This window comes from Xylocopa sonorina, chromosome 12, assembly GCF_050948175.1.
Source record: "Xylocopa sonorina isolate GNS202 chromosome 12, iyXylSono1_principal, whole genome shotgun sequence".
In the NCBI taxonomy this organism is placed as follows: domain Eukaryota; kingdom Metazoa; phylum Arthropoda; class Insecta; order Hymenoptera; family Apidae; genus Xylocopa; species Xylocopa sonorina.
Genome location: NC_135204.1, coordinates 3643706 through 3669606, shown reverse-complemented (window position 1 = coordinate 3669606; position 25901 = coordinate 3643706). Strand labels below are relative to the sequence as shown.

The 25901-nt window shown below is 34.1% G+C and overlaps 1 protein-coding gene across 1 annotated transcript in view; it reads right to left on the bottom strand.

Annotated features, from left to right (window-relative positions):
• The window catches only part of Ssp3 (short spindle 3), a 47182-nt gene that overhangs the window by 19677 nt on the left and 1604 nt on the right, over window positions 1–25901 (bottom strand). The window contains exons 3-11 of the mRNA XM_076905865.1: window positions 24225–25600; window positions 23167–23912; window positions 22612–23092; window positions 22350–22532; window positions 22011–22262; window positions 21488–21928; window positions 21192–21301; window positions 20782–20905; window positions 10967–11130 (exon numbers count right to left, since the gene is read on the bottom strand). Coding sequence (XP_076761980.1) covers window positions 10967–11130; window positions 20782–20905; window positions 21192–21301; window positions 21488–21928; window positions 22011–22262; window positions 22350–22532; window positions 22612–23092; window positions 23167–23912; window positions 24225–25600 — 3877 coding nt within the window. The remainder of the gene's footprint in view (window positions 1–10966; window positions 11131–20781; window positions 20906–21191; window positions 21302–21487; window positions 21929–22010; window positions 22263–22349; window positions 22533–22611; window positions 23093–23166; window positions 23913–24224; window positions 25601–25901) is intronic.

The window sequence follows — 25901 nt, the reverse complement described above, 5'->3', positions numbered from 1 at the left end:
ACAATTATTAATTTTGCAACTTCTTTTCTTTTTCTCAAAGCTATCTTAACCTTCTTCAAGGGAAACAATTTTTTTTAGACATCCATGATGATTGTTTTCATTAAGAATTCAGTGACTATTAATACTCAAATTTATAGAAATAGATTAAAATGCTAAGATTGCCTGTTAATTTTTTTAATAAATTTTGTTTGGATCTTATAGTTTGCATAATTGTATAATTTTAAATACCAGAGAATATAAATGTATAATATTTGAATAGTTTACAAAATAAGTGTGAAAATGTTTATTACATCCCTTTTGTGTTCTCAGTATCCTAATTTTGAATTACACCAAAGCAATATTTAAAAATGACTTCTATAGAGAAGGATAGTTTTGTATGCATTTAAAGGTAAAAAGTATCGATGAACTGTTGGAATCACATGGCCGTTCATGTACGTGTAACAGATATACACGGATTTAATCGGTTCGGCTAGGAATTAGGCAGCAGATGTACTCGGAGCGTCAGCTGGCTTGATTCAGCCCGGTGTTAGTGATTCACTAGTCGATTACCTGTATTAGAATCCTCTCCCAAGTTTAAAGATTCGTAACAGTGACAAGAGTGATAATCACTTTCAACATATCGAGCGCATCCGTTACTTCTGCTCTCTTAACGAGGCAGAGTGGAAACTATTTAAAAAAAATCACGGTTATTATTGAATTTGAGAAGATATCGATTTCATTTTGCGTAGTGAAACATGTTTGTTTACATTTCTACTTTCGAGCAATTGAAATATTCGCAAAATTAAATGTGACAGACTTAACTGATTCGATTATTTTAAATATATTACAGATCACCCTGTAGAAACTACTGTAGTTTCTTTCTACGTATTGCATACCGTTTCTTATGTTAAATATTAGGTGAAAACATTACTCGTTATGTAATGTATATAACGCAATAGGATTCAGAAGTTCCTCGACAAAGTTTCTTGCTTGTACTAAAAGTCTACGTTAAGATTTCACGTGAAAAAGTAAAACGATCAATAACAGGGCTGACTGTTCACGTGAAAAAGTGTAGCTTGGAGCCTGATGTAATGTACGTTAAGGTTGTGTTATATTATCACCAGTGAAACTGGGTGAAGCAATGGCAGTGGATCGATATCAACAGCAACTGATCAATTTCAGCAACGAATTAAAGAGGGAAGGACCACTCGTTGGTCGAAGAAATGGCTAAGTCATGCTGCTACATAACAATGAGTGTTCACGTATTGCTCAAACATTCTGAAGCGTAATCTTCAAATTGTATTGTGTCGAGTTGTATCGCATATGACACATTCTTCATGTGAAATATTCCTAACATCTAATGAATACCACTTATTTGAGTCGTTAAAACACCATCTTCTGTGATACCTCTTTTCTACGAGTTATCTACCTTGTTGTTTAAAAATGTAAAGACCACTTTGCTTGTATAATTTCTATAAATGTTTGAAAAACATTACGGCGTGATTAAAAAATTTTATCCAATGTTATGTATTCCATCTTGCACAATACTAGCCAGTATGTTAACGTCACTATTAATAGGCTAAGAAAATAATTATATACTTTTCAAATACTTAGAAACTTGTTTGTAATAAAATGACAGAAATGGTTTGTACTATTATCCGCAACGATTTTGTGTGTGTATTGTGATTAAAAATGTTTCGGTTTAAAAGAGAAAAATATCAGATTAAAATGTTGTATTTAGTTGTTCAAAAGCATTTATGATGTTGAATTCCAATGAAAATATTATACCAGATCTTCAATTATTAATTAAACTAAATATGCCACGTATACAATACTTCAAATATTCAAGTAATTCCATTTTCACAACAAGGTAGATTATTTACTTTAAAATATTTGAAAGATACTAATATTAACTAAAAACAAAAAGACTCTTAAACAAAAATTTTACACCTTTCTTAAGTTACTACTTGCTCTAATAATCGAGGTTCTACTGTATAACACCGCCATTCGATATCACCAATTCTCAAGAACAGTTCTTGCCATATCGATAACACAGAAACAGTAATGTAGAATCCAGTCATGGTTACAACAAATTATCGATAAACATATAATCCCTCCCTCGATTCGAATAGGCACACACAAAAAAAGAATTTCCAATTTAAATCACCATCCGACAGAAAACCTCGAGAAAATTCAACTTCAGCAAAAATCTAGCGAACCCATGGAAAATGACTCTGTACGCGCAGTAATAATCGCAAACCCTCCGTACCTTGAAATACCATTTCGCATAGTTTCGAGAGGCAGCAACCAGTGTAAGGGGAGGAAAAAAAAGATAAAAAGAACAGACGGGGAGGGGGAAAAAAGGGAAGAAAGAAAATACATAGAGAATCGGAGGATGAGTCGAATCGAGCCGAGCCGAGCCTAGGAGAGTTGAAGGAGGGTTAGAGGCAGCCGTACGCCCAGTGAGGGTGAATTTGGACGAAAAAGGAGGAGAGGGAGAGAGGGAGAGAGAGAGAGTCCATTAGCAGATTACGTACCCAACCCGCCTCGCTCATTCACCCCCCGCGATATTTTTTCTTCCTGTCCCGTTCTCCTTCGACCACTAACGATTTCTCTCTCCTCTGTCTCGCTTTTGGATTCGCCCTGCGCCTAAACTTCTAAGCTTTTCGCCGCGGCAAGTGCATCGCGTTACCCTTCAGACTTTGTCCAGTAAGATTACTCGATCTCGAACACGGGGAGAGTCGGCTACTAAAATAATGCTCTGATTCGTTTCTTGAATATTTTTAACAACCGGATTCGTACTTGTTTATACGCAGTTGTAACAATTCGAATCACTTTTCAGCTATGCATCTGACAAAAAATTGTTACATATAAGAGTTGTACGGTTTCGAAGAAGAAATATAGTAAAATCTTAACTTTTGTTGTGTGTAGAGTAGTTTTCGAAATTCCAAGAACAACTGTCTGTTTCTAATCGACAGTTGCACCTTTGTTATCGAAAGAATACTATATTTTAAATAGGAAACTATAAACATATGTTAATCCTAAACCTAACAATTAACTAGTTGTTCTAAAATAAATCGATTAGAAAAAATAGTTATACACGAGTGTGTAATAAAGTTATTTGAGGTCTGCGATTCGTAAGATTCATCTTGTACATTTCTGGATTGAATAAATAATTTAAAAAGGAAGCAAAAATCTACTAAGTAACCTTACTGAGTCCACTTTTAGCAGTCTCAGAACGAAACGTCCCTACTCCTCTCCTCGCAGACACATTACAACGCACGCCCTCCAACTTGTTCAATGAACAATAATTTCGCGAACAAGAAGTCGATTCAAGAAATTATGCAAGCGAAACGATGTTACTCGGTAGGTAACAGAAATAGTTGCGGCGGTAACAAAGTTACGAGCAAGTATTGTATTAGAGGGCGCGTTTTATCGCGATAATGAAAAAGGCGCGCTTTAGTGCGGCATGATTAAGCCGAGAGTTGCGCTGGAACAAAGTTACGCCGGAGACGACAACGTTTCCTCTCCTTTCTTTGAACCGGCGGGGAAAATCTATTTTATTAATATAACGGCGCCACTGTTTGATCTGATAATTTCGTTTCGCCGTTCTAAAGAGCGGCCCCGCCTTTTCCCCCCCTCCGTGCTAGCAACGCGGCAAAGGTGCCTCTGTCGCCCATTTTCCCCAATGGACCGCGCGCGCGTTTTTGATGCACCCCGTTTTCTTTCTGCCTTCTTTGACGATTACTGATTTACTGGAAATACAGACTCGCTTTACTTATTCCAGCGCGATATATCGAGCTGGGAGTAGTAAGTTTTCGAAAATAGCCGAATAGTGCAACATCGACCTTTCCTCCATTTTATAAACTAATATGCACACCACTCGTGTCTAACATTGATTGTGGTTTTTATTGTATCTATGGCCTTAATGTTAATATTTCCATGTGTTTATTAAAATTATTGTATGGCGTAGCTTTGAATAGTTGTAATAATTGAAGTAGTACGATCATTCCTTAGATTTTTAGGGTATTCATCATTCCTTTCTACGCAATCCAAGTTTTATTTTTGGCGGAAAGAAAATTATTTCTCTCTGCTATATTTATAGAAATTATTATATAGTACAGTACTATGTGCTCAAGAGAAATAAAGTTTTAAACAAAAAGAAATGACTGATTATTATTTAAATATTCAATCACTCTGATATTGTAAGGTTGACTATATTACGGTTAAAGTATATTAAGTGATATTTATAATGGTTATTCAGTGCTTTGAATTGTATTTCTTAATTGTGATTAGCAGAATTACTAACGAATAATATATATTTTGTAAGTACTTTGAAAAAAACTTGAAAAAGAACTAATAATATTAAGTAAGAAGTGCATTAATAACCCTAATGAAAAATGATTTGCCATGAAGATGTTCGATTTTGGACAAATTCGTTTAAATCCGTCAAGTATTGATTTAATTGACTAAGTACGAGTGACAAAATGTCAATGTATAATATAATCTGAATATCACTGAATTAGATATCGATACTATTACATTATTAAAATATGGTATTGAAACAGACATTTAAAACAAAAAATAATCCCAGATTAAAAATATTAACTCTCTAGGCGTAAAACAATTATAAACATTGAAACAAATACATGCGACAACAGGTACTGCCTCTTTAATGTGCAGTGACAATTGTGGGCTGCTTATTTGCCAACGAAGTAGTTCAAACATGCGACAAATAAACACGGATGAAAGTGAACCGACGCAACAACAATATGAGCAAAATTTCCAAACGATAAACAGCAATATTTACTCTAAACAAATTACTGTTAAATTTATGGCAGCCGAGTATACAATCGCACAGGCAAACGCTGATATACGTTTAAACCGATCGAAAGGCTGGCCTTAATTCTATTTCAAAGGGAAACAAAAACCGAAAGCGACTCGTGTTTCTTTCGCGAACTGTTCCAATTAACGAAAGCAAACTGTGATTTGACGAGGAAACGGCTGGCGTAACGAGGGTAACGATTTTGCGTATTGACACAATTTCGTTCCAATTGCTGTATCGTTTTACAGATCCTCATGTATACAATTAAAACTTGAACTAATATATTAGACAGTTATTTCTATTTTTAAGTAATATATATTTATATATACGCGTGGTTTTTCATATTTTCGCTTGCTTTTTACATAGAAACAATTGTTGAATACAAAGATAATTGTGTTCATTGTATACACGTTCTTTTTGTCTCAAAGAAATTTAAATAGTTTTTTTATGCGAATCGATAATGTGAAGTTTTCGCTTGCAATTTTTTCTTTGTACCTCTAATGGAAATTTAAAACATACGTTTTATTAATTTATTAGAGTTACAAGTTAGAAATCACCCCATAAGTTAAGATCACTCCTTTTTAACTAAACAAATAGCCTAATCCAACTTTGAGAAAGTTATTCCATTTTTAGAAAATGCACGTACACCTTTCTCATCGACTATATATACGAGATAATGGCGAACGCATTTATGCATTTTACGCGAAACGGATGTTCTAAATGCGTTTGAGGCACTTTTTTGGTGTCCATAGATCCATCGTTTGCAAATGCAATATGGAAAACCCCTAGGTAAGAGAAGCTGGTTGATAAATAACGAGGTTGGGCAGGATGTTTGCGTTTCTTAATTCACGGGGCACCTTATTAATTTTGGGAACGAGGGGACAAGGTAATCGGAACAGAAGGTCGACGCGAAACGGTCGCACGCGTCTCATAAGCAAATTACCAATTGCTCGGTTGATCCTACTTCGATTAACGTTGTATCAACACCTCAGAAGGCGAATGAGAGTGGGCCTCGGTGAACGTTCGTTCGATCAACTCATCGGGATTAATAATAAGAGTGTTTGCCGAACGATTTTTCTAGGATCGTTCTACCAATTATCTCACCGATTGCCACTTGAGCCTCCGATTGTTATCACCTTCGAGAGCTTTTTTATTATGTTGGCTTGATTATATTAGCTAAGCCGCTGTATCTTTCTTCTCGCGACAAGCTTCTTACTCTTGTGATAAGCTCTGCTCAAATAATTTTGTATTATTATCATTTCGGACAGAGGTTTGATTGGATTAATTTTAAGTGGCAGAGATATCCATGCTCTCGTTGTTAAGCCAAATTGAATTTTATCGTAAATATCGTATCTTAATTACGAATTTGTGGATTGTATTTGGATGTTCTAAGAAACGTTTGTCAGTTTTATTGATTAAATGACGGCTATGAAATCTGTTTTATACAAATTTCACGATATTAAAAAATGTTTACATTGCTGGCTGCTGGTTATATTTGGATGTAGCTAAATAAACACTGTAAAAATATTTCACAATAACTTTAATCATTTTGAGTGCCGTTGTTATTTTCAGATTATATGGAGAAATTGTTTTTTAAAGAAGTTATATATGGTACGTAGAATATCATAATATGGAATGATATGACACCTTTGCAGAGGACAATAATTACATTTCTTTTTAAACTGTTAATTTTAATACGTAATAAAATAAAATTTAATAAATACCAGTACAAATTAGTTAATATTTCTGTTCATTCTCATATATATATTTAATTTCAAAATAACTGCATCTAAATAAGAAAAAAGAGCCTAAGCACACATTACTTTAAATTGTATTCACCAAAGTATTCCATATTCGAAAAATTATTGTCGTTTGTGTCAGAAATATTAAATTAACGAGTTCGAAATTAATAGTTTTGTACAAAAGTTTGTTTCAAAATAACCTGATTTAAATTTATTTATTTGATCAATTAGATAGATTTGTTATTTCTGAAAATGAAACTGTATAAAAATATATTATTCTTCCCTTTGAACTTAATTCTCCATACAGAATCACTGCCCCAATTTATTCGAACATTTTACATTCGAAAATACCTGAACGTTAAAAAGATATAATTATTAATGCTTGAATCGGATCGAATGGTAAAGAAGGTAACGTCACTGTTTAGAAACACGCGCATACTTGTTAAACTACGCAACGGAAAAGTCGGAGTCAGCTAATGCCTCTTATCTTACAGTTTCGCAATCTATGATTAAAGAGTCGTACGCTCCGACGTTTCTCGCAGAAATGACATCTCTGCTCTCGAACGAAAGCCACCAAGCAAATGGCCCTTTTGTCGTAAACCGTAGCCAGAAAGCAAGAAGTTTGTTGTTTCTTTTACCGGAACAGGGGACCCGCAATGCTCTTAGAACTACTACAAATTTTAAATGATTCGTTATTGCGCAAAGGAGATGTATAGTCACACTTTTATCCCAGACGTTTGGCTAAAGTGACGTTTCACGTGGATATGGATGTTGGGCTTTCTTCTGGAAATAGCGGACAACGAAAGTGCCATGGCATACGTGGCGCGATATTAAAGAATTCTAACTTTCTTAGTGGCTACTGGTTACGTTTGAAAGATTCTAAAAGAATAATATTAAAATGATGACTGCAAATATACGTCATTCTATATTTTCACCTCTTTTTAAAACGTAAAATTTAAATACTAGTGGATAAAATATTGAGATGAAATTGAATCAAGTAAACAGAAAGTGGAATTCAAACTTCAGAAAAGTTAACGTATAGGGTGCATAACTACGAAAATAATTTTGTTCAACCCCCCTCAAATGTCAGGGGGGTTGATATCGACTAAGAGACTGTCGAAAAAATAGCTCGTCTCCGTTGTAGGCGTTTCGTCTAGAATTATTTCCTGTAGACTCGAAATGTAACAACCCATGAAAATTATTGCACGAAATCTGAATCACGATCAACGAGGAGGGTGCGCGGTGCCATTTTTCCGTAGAGCGAGCGGCGGTTAACGCACTTAACGATACCCAAATACATATTACGTGGTACGAATGATCGATCACCCTTAGACATCTGCGCACTTTAAAGGTATATATACACGAGCGAAAAGCAATCTTTACGGTGAGTAAAAATCGTGACTAGGCCGTTCTCGCATCGGCAGGAAATTAATCATAATAATTCGACTACCGGCGGCCCGACCAACAATCATTCTGGTCGCGCCTTCGTCGTTCATTATTCAAAGTTGGACGGTACAGTTAGTAAACTCGAATTTGCAGATTCATCGAGTGATAAAGTTCTAGTGCCAGCACGACCTGCAAAATAATTGCCGATCGATGAACTTTCGGACGTTAATGAATTAGGGATCCGCCGGAATAAGACGCCTCAACATCCGTAACTGGAAATTTAGAACAAAACTTTCTCCGTTTGCATTATTTTGTCAACAATTTGTGCAACATATTTTAATGATTTTTATAATTTTGTAATGGAACCTGTTTTACTTAAAATTTTCAGTTTTATGTATTCTTCGCAAAAGTTTTTTTTCTTAAATTTCCTATTACAATTATTGCTAGCAAATATAATGAACCACACAGTAGAAAAGTTGAAAAAAACTGTTCTCAAGTATTTTACATCAAAAATTTCAGAAGTGCTTCTCTTTCAAACTACGTTTTTGATCCTACTTCCATCTATAATTTTCTAATAATCCAGCACTCTCACACAGAAATATTTTGGAAAAGAAATACTTTAAACTACAGAATACGAACCACAAATAAATATAAAAAAAACTATAGACATATCCGATACAGTAGCTTAGTATAAATGAATACGAGTAAACATAAATGTGTAAACATTTGTAACTATAAACCTACAATAAATTGATTATGCAATATATAGTAAAACACAAATTAGAGCATAGAAAATTAATAAGAAAAATGAGAGAAAAAGAAGAAATAAAAGAAATAGAAACTAATTCAAGAAACATAGCCAACCCTCCACTAACATTAAGATAAAGTATCTACAACTACCCCAACAGTAGAAACATTGAAGTAGCTGAAACAAACGGAAGGGAACGATTCGGTAAATAGGAAAGGATTGCTGGACTAGCTGGGGGGTCCGAAACGAGGAAGTTGGTCCAGGTGTAACGCGTCTTCTCGACGAAGATCGAATCTCAGGGGATGCAAAGAAAACAGCGTGCACCATGTCACCTCGCGGCGACTCGCGTATTAACCCCAGCGAGCGCGACACGATCGCAATGTTTTTCCACGGCGGTGGTCCCCGCGTGTCAAACTGTTCCAACTTCTTTTTTCCCGTTGTCAGCTTCAAAGAAATCGAGCGCGACGTTGTTTGCGCAACAAACAGGGGAGAGACAGAGCGGCAAAAATCTTAACGCAAGAATTTAAATGCACAACGAAAACGGGCGATGTCGTAAATATGGTAGTTGCTTCGTTATGTTAATCGAATTGAAATCAGTTAAAACAGTTTAATTTTAAGAATACGATTCATTTGTTGATTAATCAGTTGTTAAATTGAATCAATATAAATGTATGCGAACTGAAATCTTCATTGGAGAGTGCATTAATTGTGTACCAATTTTTTTATGACTAGAAAATCAAATTGATATAAATTTAAAATAACTGGATAATATATAATTTAAATTTTAAATAATCTAAATTATTATTTAATAGGAAAGATATAAGCATATATATGGTACCGCGTGTGTATCAAAATTTAAATTTAAGTGCGATACGATTACAAATGAAATTAATGATTTCTGCTTTTGAAATATCCACCATTAACATCAACGCTAGCGTAAAGCAATGCTTTTTAGCCTCAAATCTTTGCAATAAACATCTGAAGATCCAAAAGTACCATCTACACTGACATAAACAGTTTTTGAAACTTTTTATCGCTTAAATACTATAATTCGAGGATATCTGAATTAAAAGGGTTTCATCCCTCGCTAGAAAATAATTGTAACAACTGAATTTCATTTCAACGTCTCGTAAAGATAATTTCGTTCATCGTGCATATAGCGTTTGAAATATTCTACGCCATTTTTGTAATAAAAATTGTTTGCATTTCATTATTTTACTCGCGTGTTTTAGTCAAGTAGACATTCGCGGTCTAATGTACACAATTAAATTTCAAATGTCACAGTCTCCGCTATATGAATGTTTAATGAAACAGTGGGAAGGAAATGAGATAAATACTGGTGAAAATGCTAATACCCTATAAAAATATCCACGGCGTAGGATAATGTGCGACACGCGAAATTGTAATTAAAATATGACGAATACTGATCTTCATTATTAAAAAGATGTATTTAGTATTATCTTTTGAAATACTACGAAATTGGGAAAATTAATGAAATTAAATAATTCGTCACTTGAAACGTGATATTAAAAGACTGCGGTTAAAAATTGAATCAGTGAAATTAAATACAGTATAAGCAGCAATATTATCTTTTAATTATTACGATCTACATAAAAAATAATATGAATTCATTAATAATAATTTGTAGTATTTAATTTTGTTACTTTTATGACTTATGTAGATTTATTCCCACAACGTTGCATTTAATATATGAAAATTAAATTTTATCATTTAATATTCACACAAAAATTCTACCTCTTAATCTTCTTAAATTATTATACTTATTCTTGATTAGCAAATTTTAAAAATTTTAAAAACGGAATCAGAATACAGAAAATTCTAAGAAGAAATAATTGCATCCTAACAATGAGACCATCAAATCATTTAAACCAAAATTTGAATTCAATTGTTATGTTAATATTTTCTCTAAAGAAAGACTGAAAAACCTGCGCTAATATAATTGTATAAAACCAATGCCACATATTTAAAAAAGCATTTTTGAAGAGTGACTTCGCGTCTCATTTTTCCGATCCCCGACGCGACTTCAACAGCAACCTAATAAAATAGGCTACTATGTTGCTCTCGGTTTATATATTTTTTCCCCCTTTCTAATTCAAGAAAAACATTTATGACATCTGTCCCTTAATGCACTCCACTACTCTAAATAGCACACTTCCCCGGGACAGGAAATAACATCGACGCGTAAAGTACGATCGACCCTAAACGTAGACGTCGAATTTTTAAGGTCTCGTAACGCGGGGACATCAATGCACTTCAGACACTTACCCAGTAACATCCTGAACCCGCGTTTGCAATGCCGATTTCTCGAACGGTTCCTCTGGGATCAAACTGCACAGCAATTGCATCAGGCTGTTCGCCACGATTCCACTTCCGGTCGAATTTCCGGATGCCTCCTGCACCTGGAGCTGGTCGTCGAGTTTCGTCAGCGTCTGCGGGCAAAAACGATTCATCCGTTCAGTATCGTTCTCTTCGTGGTAGATTTATCTTTCAAGTGGTCGAAAGGGTGAGAAGTCAACCATTCTAAGTCAACTGCTTTAATAACTGTTATGAAACTTGAGGCTTTGTGAAATCGAACGAATAACAGTCAAACGACTGAGCAGAAAGTGCACCAGCAACTTTAAATATTGATAACCAATTTATTAATTATGTCTTCGTTTCGATATTTTGGAATTTAACTACTTGGTTAAGCAGTGTTCCTTTGGGTTTTCAAAATAGTGGGATATCAAGTATTTACTCAAGTACTCTCTTAATAGTTTTAAATAAACTAAATACTAATAAGCTTTATTGAAAATTTTTGAACAATATTTAAATAGAAAGAAATGTTCAAGAAGTAATAAATAAAGGATTGTTTGCCAATATTCTGAATTTAATATTTTTAACAACTTGTTTAAAATTAGCATGAAAGATTTGATTACCCAATTTCAAACTTTTTACGATTCTTTTCAGACGTAAATCAATTAACAATTATTATTGCAAATGATGTACTTAAATGTTTTCAGTAAAAACTAGTGCACACTTTACCATGAATTGCCAAAAGTTACACATTTCCAAAACTGACAAATAAAAAGAAACTGCCTTCGTTCAAACCCATTCCACGCGAATCCCCTGTTCTACTCCTTTTGCACTTTCCATAATTGTGCAAAATACTTTGATCGCTGTACGGGACACGATACAAAAAAAATAAACTAAAAACCGCTAATGCTCGCACGAAAAATCAGCCGTAAAAGCCAGAAAGGATATCATAACCGGCATTAAGGAAGATATACTTGGTGTTTCACGAGCGCAGATAAACCAAAGATCATTCTGGTTGAGCCGAGCAATCATCTAACTTATTCCTCTCAAAGGTTGATATCGCATTTCTAAAAGGCTTGTCAAGCGATCGTCGAAGCTGACTTCGACGAAATTGTAATATCCGACTGGGACAAGCGGCTACCAGTCGGTTGGCCGGGTGCCTCGAAGCGGTCAGAAGACCAGCCGGATGCTGGGGAAGGCGAATTCCTGGCACGTTAAGTCATTGATACCAGCCCGCTAGTCTGGACGATCAACGACACACACATAAAGGCGACATTTAAAATGCTAAATTAGAGGTAACGAGTCGGAAGGTAACGATAAGAATACTGGGGAATATGGCCCCTAAACGGTTCAACCTCGACTAGTTCGATAAGTCCTTCGGGGAACACTTAACGGCTCACGGTTCTTCGTATTCGTTTGTGCTTTAGGACAAAAAATGTCTTCCAGCACAATGCCGCGAACCCGTTAACTCTCCACGGCACGAGATCTCTCGCTCGTTTCACTTTATTTACCTGTCAACGCGGGTTAAGTAATCTCGATTCCTTTCTTACCCCCTTTTACCAATTATTAAGCTCGCCGTTTCGAGGAAAGCTAAAAGTCGTGGAATTCCGTGTGAAATGAATAAAGTTCTGTAGTTAAGAAGGATCATAGATATGGAGAAGAGGGTAAAGCGAAATATCAATGACTTTTTAAATGTAAGAATTATAAATAAGATTTGGCCAAGTAGTTCTTATGATAATTCGTGATCGATTATAGATCAGTGTACGTGTCATTTTGTGATTTACAGAATTGGATAAATTTCTGGAGGCAAGATTTCGATATTATATCGACGTTTCGAGCATTATTTGAAAGCTTATAATTAGAATATTTCTTTAACAATAATTCTTACTAGAACCTTTATACTAACTTCACTTAAATTACCTCATGCAAAGCAAAATTAAACATTCTATAGCGTGGGGTAAAATGGGGTACCTATGTATAAGGAAAAATGAAAATATCTATCAAAACGTATTTAGTTTTTCTTATAACATTGTAAAGTAAAACTTTGATTACTGTCCTAGTTTTCAAGAAAATTTGATAATGGTTAATTTGTGAGGATAATGGAAGCTCTCGTCATTTTTACGTACACTTGCTGTTATCTACAGTGATTTAAGCGCGTTGTGTAACACTGCATAAGTTCAGGTCACTGCCCTGATCGACTGAGCGGAAAGCAAATGTGACTTATGCGCATATATCGGTAAAGCGGCTGCGAAGCGTTGGTAAATAGGTAACTTATTTATCGACGTATATCGATATTCATATTGATGTAACTGACAGAACAAATTTCTAATTTATATAACATGACTGTAAATGATACACTAACGTATTGAATCATATTATGTTTGTTCCACTTCACGTAAGAGAGCATTTTAAATATATACGTATTATACGTATTATCTAACAATAAGGAAAAGCAGCATTGCATGCAATGTCGCGTGTAGCATATCGTAAAAACCATTGTAGAAATCAAGACTTACAACTAGAAATATAATATAATACGCGATTTAATAATTTAAATTTCAATCTCGGTATCTATTTTCATCTGATTATGTACAATTCATATTTTATCTTATTTCACCTTTTATGACAAAACACGTAACATTTAGCAGTTCTTTAAAAGCAACCATTTCCAGTTACAGCTATCCATTTAAGTCCACAGTGTGTTATCATTGATTCTTCCACTCTATATAAGTGTTTTCAGTCTATAAACTTAAAACATATGTATATTATATTTTTCTAACAATAAAAGGGCAGAGAACTTTCACCACTTTCTCAAAAAAGTGCGAATTTGGATAAATTGCACGAGAAGAAATTCCTACCTGACCATTTATACATGCGAAATAATGTCTTCCGCTTGGATATTTTACTATAGGAAGCTTTCCGACCGTAATGGAAATGAAACATAAATGGTGTTACATCGAAAAATCTGATTAAAAAATAAAAGTTCTAGAAACACATAGGGAACATTTCCACCGGAATAATATAGTGAAGAAATAAAGTTCGCACGATGAAAAATACAACTCCATGCGTACATACGTACACGTCTGCGTAAAGGAAAACTTGTTTTTCTATTTTATTCTAACAATTCATTCCATGATACATCTGCCTTTTAGCTTTGCCCCATCCAGACTGTTACGAAAAAATTTTAATCATTTCACTGCTTCGTTGATTCCTCGTTTATTCTTCAAAATGCGCAACTTTAGGGAAAAGCGCTCGTAATGCAACGTTATTGGTACAAGAATTTTTACTAATAAATTAAATGTAGGTATTGCATGTACAAAAATGGAATAAAAGTTATAACGAATCTACATACTTAAATGTAAATGACAAAACACCCTACTGAAAGAATATCAGTTCTAATAGCGGACAATTAGTATGCTATAAAGTTACAAATCTGTACCTGAATTGCAATAATAATCTAAGGATTTCAGTAACTGCAAATTCGATGTAACTAGTATTTCTGAATCGTTTTAAAACCGATGCAAAACTGAAAAACAACAAGTATGGAGTCGATACAGAATCTAAGTACAGAATCTGTCCTGGAAAACCCAAGCAATGAGTAAAGTACTGTTTTAATACTTGATGAAAACCATAATGTAATAGAAACATTTATTAATAAATGTACATTTGCGAAACGAATAATAAGTGTAGTTTCTATTATCTAATTTAATTATCTAAAATGCAAAACTTGATTTCATAGCGTTATTTTTTTATGCATTTATACTTAATACTGCACAAAAGAAGACTGCTACTTATAACTAAACTTGAACATATAATTTTATAAATTTCCTTAAATCTTTATAAATTAACTTATATAACTGAACTTATTTTGTTCATAACTGTTCATATAACATTTTAAAAACAATTGGGTATATTAGCTCGTACAAACGAAAGAAGATCGTTTGAATCGATCAAGGTACAATTTAACCTTTTAAATTCTTCAGGATATACCCGTTGAAAAATGAAGTAATCTGAAACCATAACTAAGTCAGCTTTACTTGGTCACGATCCTTTCAACTCCAGTAGACAAGATTAATAGGGAAATTCTACTCCATCCCAACTTTTACGAGCTACCGTTCCAAAATCAAATCATGGGAACATCTCTATTGCCTTCTTGCGCTCTTTAAGAAAACGGACGAACGCACTGGCGAAAAGCTATATACGAAGGAACAGAACTGCGAGGGAGTGTAGCGGACTCGAACGATTTACGGAAAATTGTAAATTTGCTTGGCCAACGGACGAGAATGAAAAGCATTCGCGGACCCCACAGCATAATCTATCTCTACGCGGAATGGCCCAAAGCGATCCTTCCTGGGCTTTAACAGTTCGATAGGCTGTACTTTCCTGGAAACTTTTCTATTGGACGTAAGAATTATGCCTTTCGATGACTGAAGACATGGGACGTAAAATTAACCCGAATTTAGAACTTCTGGAAGTTTTAACCCTCCATAATTTTGGGATCGTATAGTAGGTGAATAAGTTCCTATTGCTTATAGATAGCTTTCACTTTATAGAAAATCATCACAGGTCCTGCAAGTAGGAAACCTACTTCGAAATGTTACAACCATAAAAATTAATTTGGAAGCTAGAGAATTAAAAAGTTTCCTGTTGATCAAGTTGACATAGTTGTCTCTTTAGTCATTAATATGGATAAATTATTAAAAATAATAAAAGTACTTTGAATCATTCTATTATATACACAATTTTGAATTTTGTATTTGTTTTAAATGCACTAAAAACTCTCTAGTATAATTTATAATTTAATTACTTTCTAGAAGAAAAAATAATTATTATAGTCGTCTCGACAATTAATATTGTTGTAATCTCGAATGTAACATTACGTGTATATAATATTTCACATCAACTACTTCAAACTCTTAAAAACACTTTTCACCAATTCAAATCGACCAACAAACACAATACTAATTATTCGTGTCATCGTAACAATACTGAAATATCAAGTAACTACTATAATAAATAATTAAACAATCAATTTCATTTAAATTTCTCTAAACAAAAAGAAAATTTCCCCTCAACACGCAACACGAAAATGCATTGCTAGCTCACAAAAACAGCGTTCCCAAATTCCAAAAGGTATTTAAAAAAAAATCTACCACCGCAATCCCTTCTGCTTAAACCATAAAATTTTAATTACTGAAAACGTTTCCAAGTAACTGCAACCATATCACTCACCGGCATTCCCCAAACGCGAGGGCTTTCTTACGTTCCGCATATAACCCGAAAGATATCGGGGCGAATGAAGCTCGCGGTCGTAAGAACGTTCTCGCGCGAACCAGTTGAAACGTTTCGACCAGGGAAAAGCTTCGCAACGGTAAAATATGAGGAACAGCCGAATTCTGGGACGTGCAAGGAGGTCGTTGAAAAACCGCCCGATAGAGGAGGACGGGACAAAAGATTAGGCCGGCTACGGGCTCCTCGAAACCGAGCTTGATGGAAGCGGCAACGCAGAAGTATCCGCGCGCGTGGAACACGCGGCCCTTTCGACGTGTATAACCTGATTCCTCCTCATTCTGTGTGCGTGTGTGTGCACGTGCGCCGTGCTCGCGTGCACCCAGCTGTGTGCATGTGTACATGTGCGTGGGTGACGTCACTAAAAGCTCTCTCGCCGCTAATGCATTTGCGGAGGGGGATTCCCGGGGGAGAAACAGGAGAAGGAACGGCGCCAGTGCCGTATCTACGAACCGTGAAAAATCGATCCTGAAATCACGAAGGCGAATTCGAGGGCCGATTACGGCGGATCATCGAGCGGACCGATTGACTTCGAATGCATGCCCTTTCAGTCTGGGCGGGAATCATTTAGAGCAGATGCTTTGAAAATTGTTTGAAATGAGGCGGTTCTGGAGGAAGGAGTAACGGTTCATGACATATGAAATGTCATTTCGAATGTTTGATGCATCGTGCTTAACTTCTTCAAAGATACTGAAATTGTTTTCAGTGGAAAGCATTAAAATCTGTTGGAGAACTATTGTCTATAGAAACTCTAGATAATAGAGCCAAAAAACTCGTTATACAACAACACTGATAATATTTTATTCTACTTGATAATTACTAGTTTTTAAATATTGTAGCATTGCCTTTGATGTACTACAGTTCTTCTGATTATTTCAAGAATATGGGCCATATTTGAGTATAAAATGTAATTAGTTTCGATAATTACAATCGTTTGAAAACGCAATTTGTAATGTTAGTTCTTTTTTTATGAAGAATTATCAGTACTTCTGTTCTTTTATAGTATACCTTACGAAAAATTCTCATTGTCGGTTGTGTCCTTTTTATTTTATGTCTTTGAATTTTAAATGTTTGGATAACTTGTTACATAATGAAAGTATATTTTGTGAAATGTACGAAAAAAATTTCACGACCTGAAATATGAAATGTTATCTCTCTTCTGATCGTTCATTCGATATACGCGTGTGTAATCTACTGGTTGTCATATGCCTAACACATACACAGAATATTTTTTAAAGGATACAAAATTTCTAAATTAGAAACCAAAAATTCTAAGGTGCCAGAATGATATGGAAATATTAAATTTATCGATACGTCAGTGGAAATGCATGGGTACGAACCTCGGTCCTCTACTTTCAACCTCCTTCTCCCCTTTTGCACTTCACTTATCCATTAGAGTTATTCCACTGTAGCATTTTCTCTGTCGAGCAAAAGAATCGATAACCATCAAAAGTTTCCGCATTCTGATTCTTTCACTTTATGCATGTCCCCGCGATAAAATCCATAAGAAATCTAAGATGTTGGAGATATCATGAAGCCCAATTTTATGAACAAAATTGTCAACTAGTAGCTCGTAAAAATAAACCCAATTGTTGCATTATTTTAAATCACACTGATTCAAAATTACGAAACTTAAAATTTTTACGATCATTTCAAGTTTATGAAGTATATATAGTATTGTAAGATCATTATTATTCATCTGTCACATATAAAGACAACGATTTGGAACAGTAGGTTGTAACAAAATAAATAACTATTTACTATTATTTTATTATATTATTATTAAGTAATAAGTAATTGATAGTCATTAATTAAGATGTAGAAATCAAAATTCTTGGTTTACTTTATATGTGACAATCCCTAGATGCAAATTGCTTTGAACAAAAATAGAGCACCAGATATTTAAATATTACATATTGCATTGTAATATACATTGCATGCAATTAACTCTTCTCTATTTATAATACAAAATAAATAGATTACTTAATTTAATAAAAAAAAAAGAAACAATAGTGTAATATGACAAAAGTACCATTAAAGCATCGTCATAATAGAAACAAAAGCAGTTTGCTTATCGTTCATTTAAAGTATTTCTAAGTAGTTCTCACGAAAAGAACATAAAAATAAAAATGTTTCAAAGCATCATACACATGGCTCTCTACTTTTTGTACGAACTTTAATATTTACAAAGGAAATTCATCGATGGATTTCAGCGTCCATCTTACTAACTCGTGTTCGCCACACGAATGATCAACGCGAAGGAGTTAAATATTCGAGCAGAACCAGAGGCGAAGGACGCGAGGCCGTAGTCGGCCCTAAGACTCTTAATCCTTATTTTGACAACTCGGACAGGACAGGCGCGATGGTCTTTGCCTTCGTTTATTTACCAACCTCGAAATGAGCTCAAAAAACGAGCACGGCGAAAGGGAATTCACTCGCGTGTCGCTGCCGCATGAATTCCCGGTTTATTTGACACCGCTCGTGCGAGAACACTCATTATACAGAGTGTCCTGGGTTCAGTGGTTTAAACGGCACAAACGGAACGATTCTACGCGAGTAAATCGAAAATATCAAACAAAAGGGTTTCGTTTCAAACATTGTTCACAAAAAGGAATTCAATTCCTAAATTAAATGATATGTAGATGTTATATTTGACTACTTTATGCTTTTATGATGAATTTTATAGTTCATTAGCTTCCTCAAAAATTGATAAGTAAAGTAAGTACATTGCTCAAGACGAATTTGCATTTTTTCACTTTGAATACCCATCGCGGATGATTCATCCGCAGCGAACGTGAAAGATGAAAGCTGGAGAATTTATACCTGTTCAATGGTTGAATTCAATTCGCTACATAGTTCTCACTATGCCAGCGAGTGAAATAGTGTCGGAATTGGGTTGTACAATTAGTTTTCAAGTATAGACTTTCAAGAGTCGGTGGGTCGTAGAAAATAGTTTTCAAATGTCAGTAGTTGAATTTAGAATTTTCGCAAAAGAAATATTTTTGTGGATACAACAGAACAAATCGTAGAAACTGTTTGTACTTTGCATAACTGGTTAAGAAAGGCAACTAATTAAAAACCCCATATTCAACAAGAATTAATGGACTCACGATCAGAAGATTGGAGTTAAGGAAAAATGATACCAGGAAAACGACGATCGTTTGGTATTGAACAACTTTAAACACATAATTTTTTATGCCATCCATTTAATTCGTCAAAAGTAGATTCATTCTGTTTTGTCCACTAGGCGCGTCGAGTGTTTACCTTAGGTGAAATGCAGATGAAAATAATCTTTACATCGTGAATGAGTCATCCGGAATGCACATCCACAGTAAAAAATCTAAGTTTACTTATTGCGCGTAGTGAAAATGACTAAATAGAGATGTACGAAATTTCCCCTAAGAAATGGATAAAAACATCAATTTTATTTTTGTTTTGATACAGGAAGAGGAAGAAGAGTGAATCTTTCAGTATGTAACACACTTATTTAGGTGACTTTTTGGCCTACTAAAATGATCTACGTTTTTTAAGTGGACGGTGATATTAATTTTTTGTTATTCTGATGGTTCTCAACCAAACTGAAAATATTTGCTGAAACCACTTTTTTCTGTTATACATAATTAAAGAGTTACAAGGACGAATATTTGTTTCAACAGAAATGTCCAGGGTGGTTTAATCGACTCCACGTCGTATATAATTAAATACGCAACTTTAGTAATATAATACAAATACAATTTGCTCAAAAATAGGGCCTCAAATCAAACAAATTTTATTATAATTTTATTTTCAATTTGCTTTTTCGTATGGTATGAACCTATGCTCAAATATACCATCTAATGAACCTATGCACCAGTTACAGGATATTTCGTATATGTAATTTCTTCTGTGAAATAACTATTTACATCAAGCATGCAGTATATCAACGTGTATTCAATATTTTATATTGAAGAAACCAGAGGATTCGTGAAATCCGATTCGAGAACCGGTTATGAGTATGAATGCCAAGTACCCGGGCTTGAGTTCAAGTTTTCTTTCGCAATTGTTCAAGCACGAAGCTTTTCTTATATATTTGAATCCAAATTAAACGAATTAAAAAAGAAATTTATAAATATGTACTTCATCTACTTTCCGTACTAGAAAAGAAGAATTTTTTGTTCCAATTTAAACAAACAAGATCACTTGCTTATATACTGAAACACGTAAGAATAAAATATTTCAAACATATCATCAACAGAAGGAATGATGAAATGCTAAACAGAGCGCCCACTTTGCACCGTGAAATAAGTGGCAACATAAAAACAGGTTGTAACCAGATGAAAGAAGGCACCGACACCTTTTAAAATGCTTCTATTATTAACTACTCTTAAATTGGATGTTTACACATTCGCGTTCCATTAAATTTGGAGAAGTATACGTTATTAAAAGATGCTACACGAATAAATAAATGAGCGTGTAAAATCATTATAATAATTATTATAGAACAATCATGCTCGACTTACTTCTAAATGTTGAAGTAAAAGATCCAAAATGACCAGGATTTTGTTGCTGGACAAAACTGCTTCGATGTTAGTATCATTCCCGCTGACGCTTAGTTTGAACACTCGGCACACGGAAAGGATGCTCCTAAAACACACACAAATCATACGTTTAAAGTAAATGAATAGAATGTGACATATAAAATAACTGCTGTGCTTATACACCATCCCAATAAATAGTTAGTTTATGTATAATTATCGCGGGAAAAATTACTCTATTTAAAATAAGCAAACATTTTTTAAACTATTACGTTCAGTTTTAAGTGTTGTAATCCATTGTAATGTTTGAATCATGATATCACGTATTACTCTTTTATAATATTGATTACTTTATTATTTAATATATAAATTAGGTATTATAATTCGATACTTACTTGTTTGGTAAATTATGAGATGTATTTTGTGTTTGCAATCCTAAATTCAACAAATTGGTCAAAATGTCGAATCCATTTAAAATTCGGAACGTATTTTGATCCAACGAACACTGAAATATTGTAAACAACATATTTAGACTAAAAATATATAATTCTGTCTTTTTCTATACGATTCATTAGTGATGTATTAATCAAAGATTAAATAATTAATTTTTGTTCAACTTGATTATTCAGAGATATAATTGCATTAATAACATATATTCTGTTTTAAAATGAAAACAAATGTAATATTTTACCGATTTTGAAAAAGCTCTAGTTATTTCACCCAGGCAACGTTCCAAAGCAGCAATGGCGACGCTTGACCAAGCAGTCTTTGAGTGATTATTGTACAATCGATCTAATTCTTTCAAGTTACGACGAAATTTAGCTTTATTAGTCGAGTCGATGGACTGAGTCACGTCTGTTTTATGGTTATCTTCCCATTCTTTACCACGTAGGGCCATGCGTTGCTTCATTTTCCTGCATCGACGTTTCAAAGCTTTTTGCTTCTCTTTTGCAGCTTTAACTTCATTAGAGTCACCATCAACTGAGATTGAGACTGGTACATCGCGAATTTGCGATATATTGAAGCGTTGTAATTCATCACGCGACGGCTCTCGACCATCATGCACATTTCGCACTGCTTCGAGGTGAGCTTTTCCTTTTAAGTGACTTAATAGGTACACTTCATTGGGTATCTATAACAAAAAATATCCTGTTACTTAATAATTCGGACAATGTATGTAAATAAAATTTAATAACAATTTTAATAAAACCTACCACTGTTTCGCACAAAGAACATTGTTTTTGTGCAGGATACGATTTTAGCGTAGGTGGAACTTCCTCCGATCTTAAAATTGAAGATTCAACTGCTCTTTGACGAATGTGTTCTATATTTTCAACGTGTCTTCTAGCTGATTCCTGCTGTTTGTGAGCTATTTTCTTCTGTAATTCTTCTTGATTCGCCAACTGTGCTGCATGAAGCGCTGATAAGCGCTCTTCCCGATCTCTGGCTTTTTCTCTAGCGAGTTCCTGCCGATTTTATATTAATGTTATAATATTTTAATTTAATTATATAAATTTTATAATATTGAGCCATCATTTATTGAATACAATTACCTGACGTTCTTTTTCTCTTTCTAATTGCATTTTACCAACTCGTTCTTCACGTTCACGACGTGCTTGTTTCATTTTTTGAATACGTAACTGCCTTTCCGCTTCCAGTACCCGTCTACGTTCTTCAGCGGCAGCTTCTTTAGCAGCCTTCTCCTCTTGTCTACGTTGACGTTCTTCTTGAATTCCCTAAACAAATTATTACTAATAATACAAATATTTAGAGTTTACTAATAAAAAAATATGTAAATATACTTGCTTGACTTACTTGCAATCTTTCCTCCTGTTCTTGACATAGCGCCATAAAATCGTGCCTTTTGTTCTGCGCTTCAAGTTCATTTATAAACGCAATTTCTTTTAATTTGGAATCTTCATCATGAGCTTTTCTCACTATCTCTAGTAAATGCTGCGTTCTATTCTCTTCTGCCTTCTTTAATTTCATTTCCATTCGAATTCTTTTATCTTCTATTAATTGATTTTTCGCACTCTTAACGTCTTTGACTTTATTTAACAATTCTCGTAGTCTTTGTGACTTTTCCATTAAAAGTTTCTGACGCTTGTGCTGCGCACAAGCTTGTTTTGCTTGGTACCGCCGTAACGTTTCAGGTAGTGACCTTTTCCGTGATGGAGATGATAATTTCTGATGTAGTTCTAAAGCTCTGCCAGGATGGCGAGCAACTAGTGCACGCAACTGAGCAAGCGTATCCACGCATTCTGCCCACGATATTCCTTCTAACATATTTTCGTACCTATAAAGAATTCTTTTAATTCTCATATATCACATTCTGTTCCAAAATAAAAAGTATAATAAAACAGTATGTACCTATCTTCTAAGCTAACGTCATCAGGCATCGTACTGGGAGATGCTCTTTGTTCATCTTCTATCTCAAGGACCATTTCTCCATCCGTCTCATCGGTTTCAGTATCGATATCTGTTTCAGCACATTCTAATTCTAAAATTTGTCTATGCAAGGATGCTTCTTCATCTGATAACTGTTGTGACCGTTGCGAATCAGCTTCTTCTGTTTTTCTTTCTTCTTCTAAAATTATTCTCTCTCTTTCTGCTTGAGCAGCCATAAATTGTTGTATACGTTTCTCAAGTAATTCTGCATCACTTTTGAAAATAGCTGCTATCATTGATGTAGAATTTAATTCGTCTAAATTAATGGTGTTCTTGAAAACTTCTTCCACCTTATCTTTAATAGTAAGATTTACAACTGACTCCCCCTTGACTTTTTCTACTTCATTGCTTATATTCTTCCCCTCTTTCTCAATGATACACTTCTTTTTCTGTTTACCATTCCCATCTGGTGTTAAACAATTTTTTTTATTCTTTTCCGAAGGACTTTCAATCGATAAAGCCGGCAATGATGTAGCGGTGCTTGGTTTGTGAAATCTGGTAGACATGTTTAAATTGTGCGTGCTACCTCTTCTGCAACGACCACGAACCGTTTGCCAACCATCAGCTTCTTCTTTTGTTTTCACAACATTCGTTTGTTTCGTTAATACTTCCACGGAACCATTTAGATCTCTATTTTGATCCTTTTTCAATGGACCTTGTTCTGAAATCTAATAAAAAATTATAATTTACATTTGAAGTTAACTCTCAGACATGACCAACACTTTTACTGATTCCAATGGTGACAAATTTACATCTTCAGTATAAATGAATACCTTTCTCTTACATAATATACCATAGAAAAGTAATGAAGAAAACTCACATTTCAAAATATTATGATGGTGTCTTTAGTTCTAACATAAATATAATTGGTATAGGTTGTCAAAATTAGTGAGATTCTTGGAACAGAAATCAAAATACAAAAAATCAAAATGCTCAAATATGGCTCTCCAAGAATTAATAAGATAAAATAAAAATAATACCTTATTGTCAATCGACTGAAATCGTTGTCTAACTATTACAGATGTTCCAGGTCTTATTTTATTTGGAGCTGATGTATTTTTGTCGCTTAATGTAGTTTTACTCCTGATGAACTTTGGAGTTTCCGGTAAACTTGGTTGCTTAGGCTTAACAACCTTCATTTGTGATACCGTAGAATATGCTGGCCTGTTTGTATTAACTATCGCTTTAGTTAAATTACTGGATGTTGTATCGGATGTAAGTTTGACTACGGATTTATTATTTGGACTACCATTGATATTTGATTGCCTTTTCAATTTTTGGTTAATTTTATTTGACACTTTTGTAATATTCTGTATATTTTTATTAATCACAGTATTACTATTCTCTTTTATCATGCGATCTGATTCTGTTATTTTATTCTCTGTTGCTACATTTTCTATACCAATAGTCTTAATGTTTTTCCCAATGCTTTGCTTTTTCACTTTAGCATTAACTTCATTTTTTCCTAGCACCAGATCATTTTTTGGTCCTAATGGTTTAACTTGAAAATTGTTTGGAGGACTCAATTTATTATCCACATTATTAGTTTTAGGGAATTCTTTTTCTATTGGCGTACTAGTCACTGATTGCACACTCTTATCATTATTAACTGTTTGTCCTTTCTTTTCAATCATGCCATTAGGATCTGGCATTTTGATGATACTATTAGGTGTTTCAGTTTTTTCTGATTTTGGTATGTCTTTAGCATTTGTTTTGCTTTTTACGTCATGAGATGAATCTTCATTTACTTTTTGGTCTATAGCAATGGTGTTACTGGTTTTGGTAGCTACTGTATGTTTTATAACAGTTTTATTCGCTTTTATTGAAGTTAACTTCTCTTTACCCGATGACTGATTTATTCCTTTGTCTATTGTATTTTTACATTTCTCACTTACATTTGTTATATTATTTCGGGGAACATTACTTTTATTATCCTTTATTAATTTCTGTACAGATTCTCTTTTTAAATGATTCGTTTTATTATCCGTAGTAATAGGTTTATTTTCTGAAATGACTTGATCAACAGGACTTCTACAGATAAATTCTGTGGGGCTCATTCTTTGCAAGGGACTCGTAGATTTTGAAATCATCGTCGAATTCCAGATGCGACAGGGAGAAGTTTTTCGGACTTCCCAAGCTAACGGAGTACGCCTTAAAGGCGGCGGCGAATTTTCGTAAGCCCATTTAACTTTAAACCATTCAATTAGATTATGGAAATCTCTGGTATAGTTTTCTAAAACTAATATCACCTCTTTGCATTCTGAGATATTCTCATCCTCTTCGCAAGTCTGGTAAATACCATCTACTGCTCTTTGCAAATTACCAAATAGAAAAGCCCAATATCTTGCCTGCAATTCTAATATATTTAAAAAGAATTAATAAATATACGTACAAGAAAATCTTAATTCTAATATTATCTTTTGTATTCTAAATGCCAGTTATATCGGCTTAGACATTCTATCTAACAACTTGAAATACCAGCTGTGCTAACATAGACAATCATACTTAACAACGCGGAATACAAAATATAGTGAACAGGAGTACTTTTTTATTCTACCATTATACATGATTGTATGACTGCGATGTATCTATTTTTAGAGATATGAGCTAACATGTACTAGCAATGTATGTTTAGGTACGAGTTATATATGTAGGAG